The sequence below is a fragment of the Polypterus senegalus genome, chromosome 4, assembly GCF_016835505.1.
Source record: "Polypterus senegalus isolate Bchr_013 chromosome 4, ASM1683550v1, whole genome shotgun sequence".
Taxonomy (NCBI): Eukaryota; Metazoa; Chordata; class Cladistia; order Polypteriformes; family Polypteridae; genus Polypterus; species Polypterus senegalus.
In genome coordinates this window covers 121,433,322-121,449,986 of record NC_053157.1, presented here as the reverse complement: position 1 = coordinate 121,449,986, position 16,665 = coordinate 121,433,322, and the positions used below count along the sequence as shown (strand labels likewise).

Sequence of the window (16,665 nt, the reverse complement as noted above, 5' to 3'; positions counted from 1 at the left end):
GAGTTATTCAAAAAATGGACAAGCTGAATGGTGTGTGGAATAGTCTTTGACTGGGCACAGGGTAAGGGAGATTGAAAATTGTAATAATTTAACAGTGTTTAACAAGTTGCCAGGACAATTTGATACTACAGAAATTGTTTTTATATCTTGAACATCTTTGTAGATATGAATTCAGTTTCTTTTGTATAGTGCTTTTTATTGAGCACAAGCTGAGAGGGTATATAATACTTTTTAAAATATCACTACACTTATAATGTGATATGATGTTAAACAAATGTAAAGTATTTGATTGGCAAAACCGTATAAAGCCTCTTTTTAGTTTGTTTTTCTGCAAGATTCTGCACTACATTCGTGAGTTTTATACACATTTACTCAAATTCAAGCCCATTGTGTCCTGATTCGTTTGTTCTTTTTGTAAGGGCTGTGCTTCCCAAAAAAGTATAAAGACAAGATTTTTCAAAATCTGCCAAATGTGTGCAAATAAAATTACCCTAACAATATGTTTCAAATCTGGCAGCCAGCTACATGAATATTACAGTAACATAACATTCTCAATCCTGCTCAGTCCGGTTCAGGATTGGGGGCCTGCATCCTATCACCATAACACTTGGTGCAAGACAGGGAACAGCACTGGGAATGCCACCAGTCCCTCACAGATTCCACTTGTACACACAGACCCAACAGGGGTTTATTTACATTACACAGTTAACCTAGAAATGAAGATGACATGAAAACCATAAGGACAATGACAGAGGTTCAAACTCCGCATTCTGGATCTGTGAAGCAGTGCTGCCAGGGTATTATAATATTGTTGTGTGTGTGTGTGTCATTTATAAATTAAAATATTTGACCAATCACTAAAATAAATTGGTTCTAACATTTAGTCAGCTAAGAAAATTTAGCTTAATTTCTGGAAAAGAAATGAGTACCCTGTCACACTTGTGACAAGAACATCACTAAGGTTACAGTGGTGAATTTCACTTGTGCAGTTTTCAGCTATACCATGCTTTAATGTTTTGCCAGTACACAATATACTAGATTTTTAGTACATCAGGTTTTTAAATAAAGGAAAAATTGTGTTGACTTTTTATTTTGTATTATCATTTGTCAATAATAATTATACCTCATATTTTTACAAAAACTATGTTTAATGGGATTTACACAAATAAGTTTCATTTTACCTTCTTAATGAAGTATCCATGACATTTTTGCTCAACAGTGCCTCCCCAGTAATCATTACCAATATTTAGTGGTAGTGTCATTGTGAGGCATAACAGTCTTGTACGTCAAATGTCTGTTGTGTAGATAGTGGATATTTGTTCTACATTTTTATTTTGTATTTCCTGTGTAATCCTTTTCAACATCATTATTTTTATACCCTATATTTTAAGAATAATCACATAATATATCAATCTTCACATTCAGGATATTTTTAATGGAGTACTGCATATAAAAGATCAGTTTATTAAACTAATAAGTGTTGTGAACCAATAATCTTGTGTCTCCATCCTGGATGGTCAAGGAAGGAACCAGCTCTGGGTGAGATGTATGTCGATGGCATTGTACATACACAGTTAACCCCAGAAATATTGACCCGTCTCTGAAGAAAGTGAGCAAAAACATTAATATGACAGATATTATATGTAATGATTCTAATTTTTCTCAAATGCTTGGAGATATTGCTAATTATTCAATTAATAAAAATAATTCCATCAAAAGTGTTGTTTCATCTTCAGAATATTTCATTCCTTTAAAAACATGTGGAAAAATTATTGACACCCTTCAAGAATACTATAAATAAAACCAAAAGAATTTATGCCTTTGGGGAAAATTGCTTTTTGATATTTGATATTGATTTTAGTGTCTAGGAACTTTATTTTTGTCTATGACAATTTCCTGTTTTACCGGGGTATAAATATGATGTGGAAGCCAAAGAGGTCTCAACTTAAAGAAGAAAATAAAACATAGATTTGCCCAAATTGGGCAATGGCTACAAAAACATAATAGGTACTGATTTGATATTACTAATATGCACAATCAGGGCCTGAGGTTTTAAAAAAAAAAAAAAACTTTGTAAAGCATAGAACTTTTGGAACACATCTGCATATTGCCCTCACGAGCAGTGAGGAGGATGCTAAGATAGGTGAAGAAGAGCCCAAAGATCACAGTTTCACAACTGCAAAGTTTAGTTGAATCTTGGGATTTTATCATTTCAGAATCAACAATGATACAACACCTCCATAACCAAAAGCTTTCTGGATATGTTCCACAAAAGTAGCCCTTCCTAAGTCCAAGACACAAATCCTAGCACCTGAACACTGCCAAGCAACATTGGTGTTACACCTGGAATTGTGTGTTGTGGTCAGATATGACAAAACTTGAGCTTTTTGGACACCCACACAATCGTTAGGTTTGGGGGGGAAAAAAATAATGACAAAAAAATAATGACTGCACACAAAGAACGGCACCTCATATGGTAAAATATGGTGGTGGCTTTTTGATGCTTTGGGGCTGTTTTGCTGCCAGTATCTAGGGGCTCTTGTTAAGGTTAGTGGTATAATGAATTCCATTTAGTACCAGAAAATTTTAGCTGAAAATCTGGTTGCCTTTGCCAGAAGGCTGAAACTTGTTTAGGCTCAAAGTATCACTCATTACATGCGTGGTTCTTTTTATATTTTAACTTAAGACCACTCAGTCAATTTTAGGAAAATTTAAAGTCATCCATTAATGTAATGTCTTTGTGATGTTAATTAAACACCAGAATTCATAAGAGCAATGTTAAAATTCCATACTGACCAGCATTGGAAATGCAAGTTATTTCCTGGAGGGGTGATGCTTCAGCACTAACTAAATGAGTTTGGAAGCCACCCACTCTTATTTTTATTTCTGTGGAGGAAACAGTCTTGCGTCATTTTATAGCATCTCATAAACAGCATGGCAAAAAGCTGGTGTAAAAAATTTTAAAAAAGTATGTTATATGCTGTCACTTGGTGATGTCCATGGAGAAAATGTTCTCTACCTAACTAGATAATTGGAGATGCCTATGTGTTTGTTGTCATACAACATTTTTGCTGATATCTTGGCTAATATGTAAAATAAGTAGGAAAGGGGTACATCTGTTTGTGGTGCTGCCTCACAGTCTAGAATTGCAGTTCAGTTACCCCAGTTTGTGTGTAATTTTCACATTCTCCCCATGTCTGCCTATTTTGACCAAGATTGATTAAGTGGGGATCTATGTCAGTTTGTTGACGTTTAAATGAATACATTTTTATTGATGTATATTATAGCCTCAAAAACTTAAATACTCAATGTGTTTCATAGGGGTAGGAAAAAGGCCACAAACATGCTGTACATGTACAGGGAAAGTGAATTAGATAATTGATGGATGTAAGGGCAGACAAAGAGAAATTTCAAAGTGAATAGTAATTGCACTTTTGAGGGCCAACATATAAGCAGGTATGCTGCCCTTTGTCTTAGTAAATGTCAAGTAATATCAGATGTTATGTTAAAAAATTGTTTTGTAAATTGATAAAATATTATGTGTAACAACTTTTTTGTAGTGTTGTTGTAGCTATGGTCAAAAAACACTCCCAGCAAGGGGATGTTAATTAAAACATCTTACCAAATCAAAATATCCAGAAAAAGAGCACTGCGTTTTTGGCTGCCTTATTTTTAAATGTATGTATGCCATACGTGTCTGTTACTGTATGTATATACCCCACATGTGGATAGAATACTCAGCTAATATAATGCTAAAAATGTCATAGTAAACTGCATAATGTGTTTAACTCTGTATAAAGAAGCAGCTGTCTAGGATAAATGTGGGCAAACAAAAACCTGAGTTAAAAAAAGAACTCACTTTATTACTCTGTTCAGCTGTAGGGCATCTGGTGGCAAATAAAAGTATCCATGTGCAATATTTTATTTTCTTTTAAACTATAATGTGCACATTTTGCTAATTAAAATAACCATAAAATGTCAATTTGTGTTTAATCATAGTAAAATGTTAAATATTTACAGAAAATACACATAAAAATGGAAAGTGGAATTGAATACTCACTCACAAGTGTAAATCCGTTTTGCAGATGGGGTGAATTGCTTCACTAATACATCTGGCACACTTTTAAATTTCTTCCTTGATTGTATTTTTTTCTTTTCTTTACAGTCTTAAAATATATAAAGTATAATTTTTCTTAATCTTTCAGGACGTGGCATAAAATAAGATTAAGCACTTCATAAAGGTGTACCCACGTTTTGGGAGGGGTGGTGGGTATGGGGCAAGAATATTGGCTAAATGGAACAAACACTGCCTGACAATGTCAGTGATGTATATAATTGATTGTTGAAATGATTTATGAATGTGGCAAAGAGCAAATTTGCTATTGTAATAAAATGGTGCATAACTCAGTTCAGCTGCAGAATCTAGCTTGCTAATTTATTAAGCTTGTGACCAGAGCAGACATTCCGTTTCTGGCTTTAGAGCTCAGTGAGTAAAAACTCTGCACTTTTCTTATTTTTACTATTATGTGAGGTACATTCCATTCAGGAGGAGTAATACCATTTATACAGTTTATTATTATTATTAGAAAAACTGAGAAAATAATTAGCATGTACACATATTTTTGAAAATAAAGTTGTAGGTTAATTATTGCACTGTTTGCAGCATACATCCAAATTCTTTTCAAATCAATATGTTTTGTTATACCAGATTTATGATATAGTATGACTTTTATGGAAATTATTTAAAAGTGACAAGCAACCTCTACAAAAACAAACTTACCGTGCCCTTACTAATGAAATACAAAATTAAAGTTCTATGCCATCTTAGTCAAAGTACTGGTAATCAATAAAACTTCTTCATGAAGGCATTCAGTGAAGAAAAACACAAAGCAACCATCTTCATTTTATATTTCAAGCAATAAAATATTCGCAAGATCTCATTTGTTCTCTTCCGCTCAAACCAAAGTCAATAATCTCAACATCCTGCTTAAAGGCAAAGGCTTTAGTGTAAATAAAGTAACTATGATATTTACAGGATCTTTTTTTCCCCCTTCATTCTACGCCGTGTTACAAGGAAAAACCATTTCCTGACATCTGGCTTGCACCTGCCCACCCAAGACAGCCAGCTTTGTTTAACAGTGACATGTTTAATTTTACATACTGATTACAAAAAATGTCACACTTCGGAAGGCAAGAAGTGGGTTCATTCTGAGCTGGTATGCTTAATTTATGTTTCTCGTGCCTTTTATCTGGATGCTTGAGGATTGAGAGCAATCTAAAAGAAATAGAACTTTAAAACATGTTGCTCTACAGAGGGATGTGCTTAGTGCTGATGACCAGGATTTGTCAGCTTGACAACATATGGTATGGCTCTTTTACTAGTTTTAAAATTGCTTTACAGACACATACTATTAACTGAGTCACACTAAATAGATGTTTTTCAGCTAATTTATTGTCTTTCTATATTTCACTAGCAGTGCATGTTATGTTTATAATTTGTACACTATTACTTAGTTTTGTGATGCAGACGTTCACATAAATAAAGCCAGCGACTGGGTTACAAACATTAAAGACCCTGCAGAATTCTGGAAAAAGGTCTTTTGGACAGACGAGACAAAGAGTAACCTTTATTAAATTGATAGCAAACACAAAGTGTGGAGATGAAAAGGAATTGCCCAAGATTCAAATAATACCAATCTATCTGTTAAACATGGTGGTGAGGATGTTATGGCTTGGGCATGCATGGCTGCCACAGGTACTGGCAAACATTGTCTTCATTTATGATGTAACTGCTAACAGCAGTTGCACAATAAAATCTGAAGTGTATAGAAACATCTTATCTGCTCAATTTCCAATAAAATGCCTCCAAACTCATTGTTTCCAGTTCACTGGTTGCTCTTCCTTGGAACACTTTTGTTAAGTGCTAACCACTGCATTCTGGGAGCACCGTTTTGGAGATCCTCTGACCCAGTCATCTAGCCATCGCAAATTTGGCTCTCGTCATGTCAGTTAAATCCTTATGCTTGCCCATTTTTCCTGCTTCCAAACACATCACCTTCAAGAACTGACTGTTCACTTGCTGCCTTAATGCATCATACCCCTTGACAGGTTTCATTTTCACAAAATAATCAATGTTATCCACTTTCAACTGTCAGTGGTTTTAATGTTGTGGCCGATCAGTGTAGGTGTATGCCACCTTCCGCACTGGCCTTCCATTACAGCATCCCAGTCGGGAAAGAGTCCAGCACAGGATTTGCATATACAGTATATAGCTACAGCTTATCTGTCATTAGTAAAAAAAAAATATTATAAATAGCAAAGCATCACCACTTTACCACCTTATTTTGTGTTAACTGCAGTGGGATGTATGTCTCTTTAATTGGCCTATATGGCCATCAAGAGAGCTGAAAGATCTAATGTCATGTTATCACAGTGGTAAGTTAATATTTCAAAGATTTAACAATTCTGTAGAACGCTTAAAGGTAAACTGTTCAGATTCTCTAATTTCTATCATGAATATCAGCAGTTTGTTGTTAGATATGACAGTAATAAAATGCAAGTAAATCATTAACAGTAACTTCTCTATGTAATCAGTAGACAAATAATAAATGGTTATTATGATTCATTATATGCACATGCCTGATGATAGAATTTTTATTAGCTGTATAGCACATTATCGCATAATGTCTGAAATGTAAAGTGGATTATCCTAAAACTTTAAGGCCACAAAAAAAAAACCTCTAAACTGAATCAAGTAACTAATGCTGTGGACTGGCAATGATCTCATATTTGATTGGAACAAAGGTTGGTTACAACCGTCAATGAACAAACAACCATTGTTAAAAAAAAGAATCACAGTTATAACAGTCCTTGCTCAAAAACAGGTACAACAGGGCAGAGAAACTTCCTCTGTTTGACGCAAGGGAAGACTAAAAATGTTTAAAACATTTTCCCTAATTTCTAGTAGGATATTAAAACAAAGCAAGGAGATGAGAGCAATTGGGCCTATTAATAGGATGAAATATATTTGTTTGTTAATAAAAATGTACCCTTAATTGCTGCATGAATTCAACCAGTCATGCATTAATCCTGGTCCAGTCACTGCCTGCCTGTTCTCAGTATGCATGTGCAAGTATTTCCATGTAGTCTGACAATTTCCTAAATCTCAAATAGACATGTTATTTTACTTTGCCAAACTAAATTGGCTCAATGTGTGAAAGTTAGTGTGTGCATTAGTGTCCTCCGTGATAGACTGCTGTCACATCTAACAAAGGTCTCTAAGAAGTTCTAAATGATACTGGAATAAGTACTGGTTTCCTGCAACCCTCACATGGAGGCAGCTCAAATATGGATGATATGTTGTGCACTGTGTAGATATTTAACTACACCTATAAAATTAAATTGCTGAATTGACAATACTACTGTTGCTTGCCAGTAGGGGGCAGACTGACAAAATAATTGTACAACTCCCTCACAAATGCTACATTTTTTAAGTTGTTCTTACAACCATATTTTTGTCTAAAGCATTTTTCCTAAGACCTTTGGAAAAACTCACATTTGAAAATGAAGCAGAAATTACAGTATATAAGGAATATCAAAAATGTATACTCAAAAGGATTGCATATTCATAGTGTACGTACATTTTAAATGTGAATCTACATTATGTGATATGGACTTTCAAGAATGTTAACTGGGCCTCAGTTTAATAGCTGTACACACACTCCTAGTGCTGAAGAAACCAAACACATTGAAGCCATAATCTACATAATAAGGATTGCTTTGGAGAAATCTGTGATATCAATAAATTGGGAAAAGTGGTAGCTGGGGTAGATTTAGCCATTACTCTGCCTATCTGTTTTGTATACCTGCTTCACCCATTTAAGGTTTGGGCATAAGTGAAGAATGAACCCTTGAAGAATAAGTCATTTATTTTGGATTTATTTTATAAATGTTGTGTGCATTTTGACACTCCCTCCAAAGATATTGTTTATCATCTTCAAACCATGTTAAAAATGACTAATTGCTATTTTTATTCTCTTCCAGATTACAGCAGTGTGTAGAGAAGCAGCCCTCCTGGCATTACAGGAGAATATTGCAGCAAAAACTATCCTAGCAAAACATTTTCATCATGCCTTAGAAATTGTGGCTCCAAGAATCCCAGATTCCCTCATTCAGTTTTACAACACATATGCAAGTGAAAGTGGTTTACATGCACTCTGATATCGTAAAATTCCTTATGTTTAATACTAACATTCAAATGGATCCTGGCGCTGATGATTTGGCAAGTACTGGTCATTCTTTAGCTGTTCAAAATTGTACATAAAGTTAGCAGCTTATCACTCACTAAGCAGTACTATAACCATTTACCAAACAGAGAGAACGCAGTTACTGTAATATGACACATTTACGTACATGTAAGTGCATTTCAGATTTCAATTAAATAATTACATTTGTTGTCAATAAAAATTCTGTGTAATTGAAAGCCATGTGAAATTCTGCAGTATTACAGGTCTTGCTAGTTACTATCAAGTGTCAGATATGAAATGTTTAAATACAGGCTTTTTTTGATCAGTGAGTGGTTGTTAAGGTTTTATTGGAGTGCCTTTTTCACTAATAGATCAATGAGTTGCTTTACATCCTTGTGAACAAAATGATTTGTTTTATATGTTTGAAAAATATTAAAACGTTTTACATTAAAAAATATGAAACTTTAATTGTGTTTTGTTCTTTTTTTCTTCATTGTATGTTATCTGTGACTGAAAGGCTGCAAGTCCTATAAAACTGGATCTGAATAATGGGCTATAACACTGCACATGGAACATGCTTCAATGCAGCTGTCTTGCTTTACATAGGAATTACAGTTTAGGGGTGTGACAGCATGTGATATGCCTTACCTGACAGTCTTTCTATTCAAAGGACTCTGATAAAGGACACTACTTCACGGTACATGTCACTGTTTCAAAGTGTGCGTAAATTTTAAAGCACTTAAATTTTCCTAATAGCGTGCTACTGTCTGTGTCTTTATGTTTGGAATACTTTATGATTGTGTCTTTGACAATAAAAATTATATGAATTTAATGGCTTGAAAAATGCTTCAACTTTTTTCGTTCTGTTTTATAGGGGAGGGATTTCCTGACTTTTTACTAATATAATCGTTGAATAATAATATTTTCACGCATTCTCCGTCCAGGGCTGGTCCCTGACTTATGTTCAGTGACGCCTGAATGTTCTGGAAACTGAATAAGCGGGTTAGAAAATAGATGGATGGATGGATTAACAAAAAATGACGTTTTTCCCAGGAGACTTGTAGGTACGTCTGGTAACATCCTAAACTTCTTACCAGGGTTTTAACGGCACATCTTTCAATAATGCGTTTTATACATATTAAAATGTCATAATATGTCGGGGTTTACCTGGTTTTTTGCTAGTGTGCGTACCACAGTTATCTGTCAGTCCATGCGGGCATACGCTGTGCAAATGTTACATGAAGGTAAAGTGTCGCACGTGCATTTAAGTAGGTTGTATTGATTGTTTCACGTGGAATTTTAAATGGTGTTCAGTATTTAATCCATTTGAATAGATGAGGTTTCTAGGTTCGTGGTTAATATTTAACCGTTAACGGGTAAGCTTAGTATGTTCTTTAGAATTTAAAGACAATATTTGACTTGCATTTAGCTGAAATAAATTGTTTTCTTTGGTAGAATTTTGGGCTGTCGGTATTCATTAAATGTGCTCGAAGCATCGTGCAGTAGACCCCGATCAAAAAATTGAGCGGAATAACGCTAAAATGTTAGAAAAGTATCGCCGAGTTTAAACTTACTATAAGGATATACAAAAATATCCATCCTCACCCAAAGCACTATTTAAAACGAATATGACCGGGTTATACCCAATTTATTAATCTTATAATTGCAATAGACTGTGCAAAGATGGAAAAAATAAGATTTGATTGATTGTAAATTAGTAAGGGCATTTTCAAAGCCGTTATTTAAAAATATACATTTGCACACACAAACACATAAGCCCACTTAACCGTAAATTGAAGCATTTTTTAAAGATTAGTATGTTCAAGTAACTTGCAAGTTTCGTGATTTATGAAAATGATTACATCATTATTGGATTTTTTTTAACAAAGTGTGATAAAAGTCTTCTGTAAAGTCGCACGATAAGCGGGTTGTTCACATCTGGAAATCAGTGCTAGTGAATCTAAACGGAACAGCCCTAGGACTTCATCTGGTTTTACTTCACCGGGTCATTAATTAACGTAGCTTTCCTTGATGTGTGTTTAACTTGAGATGTTTTGTTTTTTAGGATTTTGTTTTTTATTTCTCTCTCTCTCTCTTTCTTTCTTCTGGGGTGCAAACCTATTTTATGCAATATGCACACAGCATACTAAAATGTATGCGTTTAAAATGCGTGCGACATTTATTCCATTTTATTTACACATAATCTTAGGCCAAGTGAATACATTCAAACAATTGCTGGTGGAAGGAAGTCATACAAGCGACTACTTATCATTAGTCTAGAGACGAGTGATAAAATCGCTAATTATAATAATGAATGGGCGATTTCCTGTGGCAGCCTAATTTAGCGCTGACCATTTCGTGTATGTATATATATATATATATATATATATATATATATATATATATATATATATAGAGAGAGAGAGAGAGTCGTCTTTACAGATCTATATAAATTGTACCTCGGAGTCTAATGGAAGCTACCTTCATTAAAGTAACAATTTGCAGTCGTATCAACAATGTCACATTTTGAACGGCGTTTATTAGATTTTGTTATACTATTCAATACAACCAGAACAAATTTGTTTTAAAAGGATTTAACTTAATTCAGGGTGTCGAAATAATTATACTCAAAATTATTACACAAATATGTTTTACACTTCCCTGCTTGACTTCTGAAAGGTTCAGTATTCTGGTTACAAGTAGCGCTAGGATAAAGCGCAAATATCCCCTCGTTTACCATATGAATAGAAGTGACTGACTTTGTACTGAACTTCCCATTCTAATGGATCCGGATGTAATGCATCCTCGACACCAATCAAACCAGACAGACGAGGACTGAATGGGGCCATCTTTTTGTTTTCCACAGTCGCAGCAGCGGCTTTTAAGGTGGTTACAGAGTTTCCCAACGCACATCCGCAACCGTATTCCTGGAAAGACCCTGGGGTGTCAGGTGTGAGAAAGTTAACTAGACAGTGCTTGATTAAATTCGGACTGTTGTGTCCTAAACGGGACACAAACATGTTTCAACACATTTTAGTTAACTGCAATTGTTTTTAAAAGTAAGCACAATAGTAAACTTTCCCATACCTGGTTCTCGTCATCAGAATTATAGACACACGTGAATGCGTCGTTGAAAATAACATGCATATACTATTATCTGTGTCGCCTGTCTGGTCATTTAACTACATTAACTGTGTCTGTTTTTTCAAATATAAGGCACAATTGTAACGGAATTACGCAGTCCGCGAAACGCTCTTACACCGTTACCTAATAGAGAAAATCCACCTTAATGAATCACTATTTCCCCAGCCACCACCTCCTGCCCAACTCCGCCTTCTCTTTCTCACGTGTCCAATTGGGGGCGAGCGGATGCGATATATCCTTTTTCAGTACGTGTAGCAGCCAATGGGAAGATAAGACGCGAACAAACACAAAGGTCGAGGTTCTCATTCATTCAGTGTTCTATACAGAGCCGCGAGGAGGAGGTGCAAAGCTTGGAGGCAGGCTGCAGCAAGAACCGTAGTAAAAACAACGATCCGCCTGAGATTCGATTGTCTCGGCTTTAAACTTTATACGACCTAACGGCTGAAGCCCAAACTTGGATGTATTTATGTCTGACTTATATGTCAACGCGTGTCGTTTTTACAAGTAAGAGCAAACGGTTATTTTATTTTTTTTGCTAGCCGCTAATCTCCTGCGATCTCAGATTTTGAGCTGGACTTCCAAAAGAGTGCCTGTTGTCGCACTGGGGGAAAATAACGTGGATTTAACCCAGCTGAGCGATTTGCTCTGAAAGATTTTTGTGAATGATATATTGGAACAAAGTGGAAATTGGTTCCTTCAGTTGGATGTACAGTCATCATTTTGTTTTGAAAACGCTTTGATTTTTTTTTAATGCGTGAAGGCACTTTTCTGGGCTGGATAATACTCGGTACATCGGCCAATGGATTTTCGCGTCATGGAAGGTGGCAAATAGGTAAGCCTTACTTCTTTTTGCTCGGTTTATGAGTCTCGGTGCAGATCATGATCTGACAGGGCTGCGCCAAAAGAGACTGTAAGCTCTTTAAATTACCAATATGTTGCGGTATTTGAGACTGCATTCGACATATTATTATTAGTCTCAATCAGTGTATTTGTTCTTGAAAACGCAAGCAAACCTGCACATCTAAACACGTACACATACATTGGACAGATAAGAGACGTGAGACGTTATAAAAAGGCCGCCCTCCTGCGGTAACTCGCCAACTTTTCAGACCCAGCCTCCCTGTTTTGGCTCTTGTTTTCATTCATAACTTTTCCCCTCTCCGCCTGCGTCCACTGGACCTGTTTATTAATCGTGATCACAGAGGGGCGCAGCTCCACCATTTTAGCATAGGTGAAACGTGATGCCGTGCTGAAGCTGTTGAGGAGGGGGGATATGTACAAAAAATATTAATACGGAGAAAGTCGCGTGTATTTTCTGAGGTGTCCTCTTTTGGAGAGACTGGCGCACTTCGATAAATTCGTATCAACCTTTTACAAAAGTAAAGTAAGGCGAATTTTGTACCAATCGCACATAAGGCAGTTTGAAGATTTGGTACGCTTAGAGGGCTTAATTTCTTGGTCGCAGATGTCACGCATAAGGTAAGCTGTACTCCCTTGCTTTCTCCTGTCTGCATGCGAGCAAGTTGAAAGCTTTACCTCTTAACCAACCTTAATGTATTAGTTAGTGTCTCTTCAGTTTTGTGTTGCCCGAACGCGTTGATGCGATCGTCTGCATCCTTACTTCGTTTTAATTCCGTACTGCCTTCCCCTTTTGAACAGGTCGTGCACGGATCGAGTCCGCTAGAAGGCTAGTTTCGGACCCTAACGTGGCACTAGCATTTTTTCAGTACCTTGTTCCCATTCTCTAAGGGCATTTCTTACTCTGTTGCGATGCATCCTTCCGGAGTGCTGACCTTTGCTGCTGAATAATCGCTTGCCAAGGCAGAAAGTGATGGTAACGAGCTTGTGCCCCATCCACTCCCCAGGTGCTCGCTCGCGTGTCCCTCCGTAGCCGCCGGCGTCGCCGCGAGACTCGCCCGCTCACCTGTTTTTGCGCGCCCTTCGTTTAACCCTTTGCTGTCACGGCGCACACGCTACCTGTTGGACTAGATCAACAGCCGACTGGGGCATTCGGCGGGAAGGGCTCGGAGGGCCGAAGCCAGGGAGTGTGCGGTAAAAACGGAAAGACTGTGGCTGGTCTGGGGAAGACCTCAGCCATGTTGGTGACGGCTTTGAGATCGACCAACGTAAGTCTGGTATTGAGCTGCCTTAACAAATTAAAATGTTTAATTTCATGCGTTGCTTGTATTACTGCATTTGTCGCGTTTTCTCCGCGTTCTCGTCTTTAGAAGGGTTTCACGCCTGTCAGTTTTTGGATAAACCCAGTAAGTAGATGCATATCCACGTGTGTAGCTTATCTTGATGTGCTGCTCAAGAAGAACATTCTCACCCCCAAAGTAAACCAGTCAGCCTAATACGCATCAAAACATCTAATCCCTTTAGAGCTAGCGACAGTTTCCGCAGTTTTCTTAAATCGCACGCTCGGCAAGTGATGGGAGTTTTTTTCCCCAAAGCGGTATACTTTTATATTTAATTGAGAAACAGAAATTATTACATTCTTAAGGTTTTAAAGAGAGGTTTTCGGATCGTGCAGAACAGGCGGAATATCGTTAGGGAATTCTTTCCAAATTGTAGGACTTCAGAGCTCTGCCCGTGCACTCAATGTAGTTGGGGGAAACAAGTGATTTATCTCAAAAGGATTAACACCAATCGTTCATTTTAATATAAAATGTATATTTGAAATTGGAAAAAATCGCAAATGTTGATTTAGAGAGTAGCTCTGTGTATTTCTTTTTTTCATATAAGGTTTAGAGGTTTTTGTCTGCATGAATTAAAGCCAAGACAAAACGGAGAATGCTAGAAAATGAACATAGGAACACAACGCATTAACGATTTCCCCCTTCTCCTGTTTTTACTTGCACAGTGTATGGAATTTGTTTTGGATTTTTTATTGTTCAGTTTGCATTTTAAGTAGCTTGTTTTTTCCAGTACTTTGTAAAATGTGAAATACATGCAGTAATTATATGTTTATATTAATTAAAACCAGAAACGTGGAGTCCTTTCTGAGCCATGTCAATTTTACAAGAGTATTAAAGACCAATAAAGTTCTTCAGAGGTTCGTTGGTATGAAAGAGAGTCAATTCTCATACATTCCAGGAACCTTATTCTTAAATGTAAGTTGTTGTTGTTGGGCCCATTGAGTGGTTAAATGTGTCATATTCCTTCAAAACCAATTCTTTCCATCCTCCAGGTGACATTAGTTTTGTTAGCTTGAACTTGTTTGATACTGGAGTTTTCCTTTAAAGACAACAGTGCATGCAATTGTGGAACTTTGTCCGCAAAAATGCAGGCCTGTTTCAAGACCTTATTAATCATATTGTTTTTTATTGTTTTAGAATCATAAAAATATTATATTTCAAAAGTATGTATAAGCATATTATTTTCAAAGCAAGTTTTACTTAAACTTTTTGAAGTAGTGTTTTACCAGTGAACACTTTTCCTGATGCATGTCATGTCAGATGTTTAGCAATGTTTTTTTTTTTTAAGACTTTTTTTTTTTTTTTTTACATTTTTTTTTTTTTTCTGCTTCTTCTGTATAGGATCTCCGATGCATGCCAATTCCACAGTGAATGTCGGTAGTTGTGATCACCTCAGATGGAGCCCCAAAGTCAGCATGGCAGCGGCGGTTCTTTAGTTGTGATCCAGCAGCCTTCCTTAGACAGCAGGCAGAGATTTGATTATGAAAGGGACCTTCAACACACAGCCATTCTTTCCTTGGAGCAAATTAAAGCTATCCGCTCAAACAATGAATATACGGAGGGACCTTCTGTGGTGCGAAAGTCCACTCCAAGGACAGTACAGAGGGCAGAAAAGCACGAAAGAACTCATGAAATAATACTGATTAATGTGAATAACAACTATGAACATCGTGCTTCTACCCAAGCTGGACATATGGGCCCAACATATGGCATTCGAGCACCTACCCTGAGCCGATCCACAAGCACAGGCAGTGCAGCAAGCTCAGGCAGTAACAGTAGTGCTTCTTCAGAGCAGGGACTCCTGGGACGATCCCCACCAACAAGGCCCAGCTCTGGATACAGACCAGATAAGGCCGTGCGGACACAGCCAAAGTCTTCAGCTTTGAAAGAGGACATGCTTAAAATTCCTGGGAAAGAGGATATCACAAAGCACCAGTTTATCTGTGAACAGTGTGGAAAGTGCAAATGTGGGGAGTGCACTGCACCCAGGACCCTGCCTGCTTGCTTGACTTGTAACCGGCAGTGCTTATGTTCAGCTGAAAGCATGGTGGAATATGGCACCTGCATGTGTTTAGTAAAAGGGATTTTTTACCACTGCTCAAATGATGATGAAGGGGACTCGTGTGCAGACAATCCTTGCTCTCTCTCCCAGTCTCACTGCTGCTCTAGGTTCATGTGCATGGGATTAATGTCTCTGGTGCTGCCTTGTTTGATCTGCTATCCTCCAGCTAAGTGCTGTGTTAAAGCATGCCAAGGCTGCTATGATCGGGTAAATCGGCCCGGCTGCCGTTGCAAGAACTCCAACACTGTCTACTGCAAACTGGAGAGCTGCCCCAGCAGATTACAGAGCAAGCCTTCTTGATTATGGTTACAGGAAGAGACTTGGCTAACCAACACCCCACCCCCCCAACACACACCCTCTCTCTCTTTTTTTTTTTGCAACAAATATGGAGTATGATACCACTTTGTTGTCTCTGAGCCCTTCTTGTTTTACAAGCCAGTGTTTGCCTTACATTGTTGTGTTGTCTATAGCTTCACTGATATGCATTGTAAAGTTCTTCTTTGAGTTTGGGCAGGAGGGCAGTTGCAGTTGGTCATATGCTTATGATTTCAGATATGACTGACTTATTGCTAAACCTGTGAAGATATGTCTAGGCAACTATGTAGCTGTTACCAATTTTCTACCATAAGCTTCTGAACTTTTGCTTAGAAGTGTGAAATGTTACGTGGCTAATTTCCTCCCAGCAATCTTTAACTTTTTTATTTTTATTTATGTGTTCAGAGTTGGTTTTCCTTCCCATTGTCTAAAACTTTCACCTTTTATCTTTTAAGAGCCACGGTTATGGCATTTGTGTTTTGTAAATTTATTGTAAAAATGGCAAAGTTGAATTCTGACTATTTTTTAAAAAAATGTCTGTTAAAACATTTTTGTTTGTAAAGAATATTTATTACGTGAAGCTCTATTATTTTATGATATTTATTACAAAAGACTGTTGTGAAATTTTACTCATGTCTGAATATAACAAAATATCAATACTTACTGAAAAATTAAAGGGTGGCACAAAAGAATTCATATG

General features: G+C 36.9%; 2 protein-coding genes across 5 annotated transcripts in view; both read left to right on the top strand.

Moving 5' to 3' along the window:
• spata5 (spermatogenesis associated 5) overlaps positions 1-8,957 on the top strand; it is a 389,131-nt gene extending 380,174 nt beyond the window's left edge. For both annotated transcript variants that reach the window (XM_039751220.1, XM_039751221.1), the window contains exon 16: positions 8,044-8,957. In XM_039751220.1, coding sequence (XP_039607154.1) covers positions 8,044-8,220 — 177 coding nt within the window. In that variant the 3' untranslated portion in view covers positions 8,221-8,957. The remainder of the gene's footprint in view (positions 1-8,043) is intronic.
• Positions 8,958-11,662: 2,705 nt separating this feature from the next.
• Positions 11,663-15,998, top strand: spry1 (sprouty homolog 1, antagonist of FGF signaling (Drosophila)). 3 transcript variants are annotated; one of them, XM_039751225.1, is made up of 2 exons: positions 11,663-12,222; positions 14,930-15,998. In XM_039751225.1, the coding sequence occupies exon 2, from the start codon at positions 14,985-14,987 to the stop codon at positions 15,948-15,950; it is 966 nt and encodes a 321-aa protein (XP_039607159.1). In that variant the 5' UTR covers positions 11,663-12,222; positions 14,930-14,984; the 3' UTR covers positions 15,951-15,998. The 3 variants fall into 3 exon arrangements, with proteins under 3 accessions (XP_039607159.1, XP_039607160.1, XP_039607161.1); XM_039751226.1 differs by lacking the exon at positions 11,663-12,222 and adding an exon at positions 12,578-12,869; XM_039751227.1 differs by lacking the exon at positions 11,663-12,222 and adding an exon at positions 13,425-13,516.
• The last annotated feature ends 667 nt before the right edge of the window (positions 15,999-16,665 follow it).

What these genes read in the sequence shown, in the direction of transcription:
- spry1 (XM_039751225.1), top strand. Translation starts at nt 14,985, where the DNA reads ATGGAGCCCCAAAGTCAGCATGGCAGCGGCGGTTCTTTAGTTGTGATC.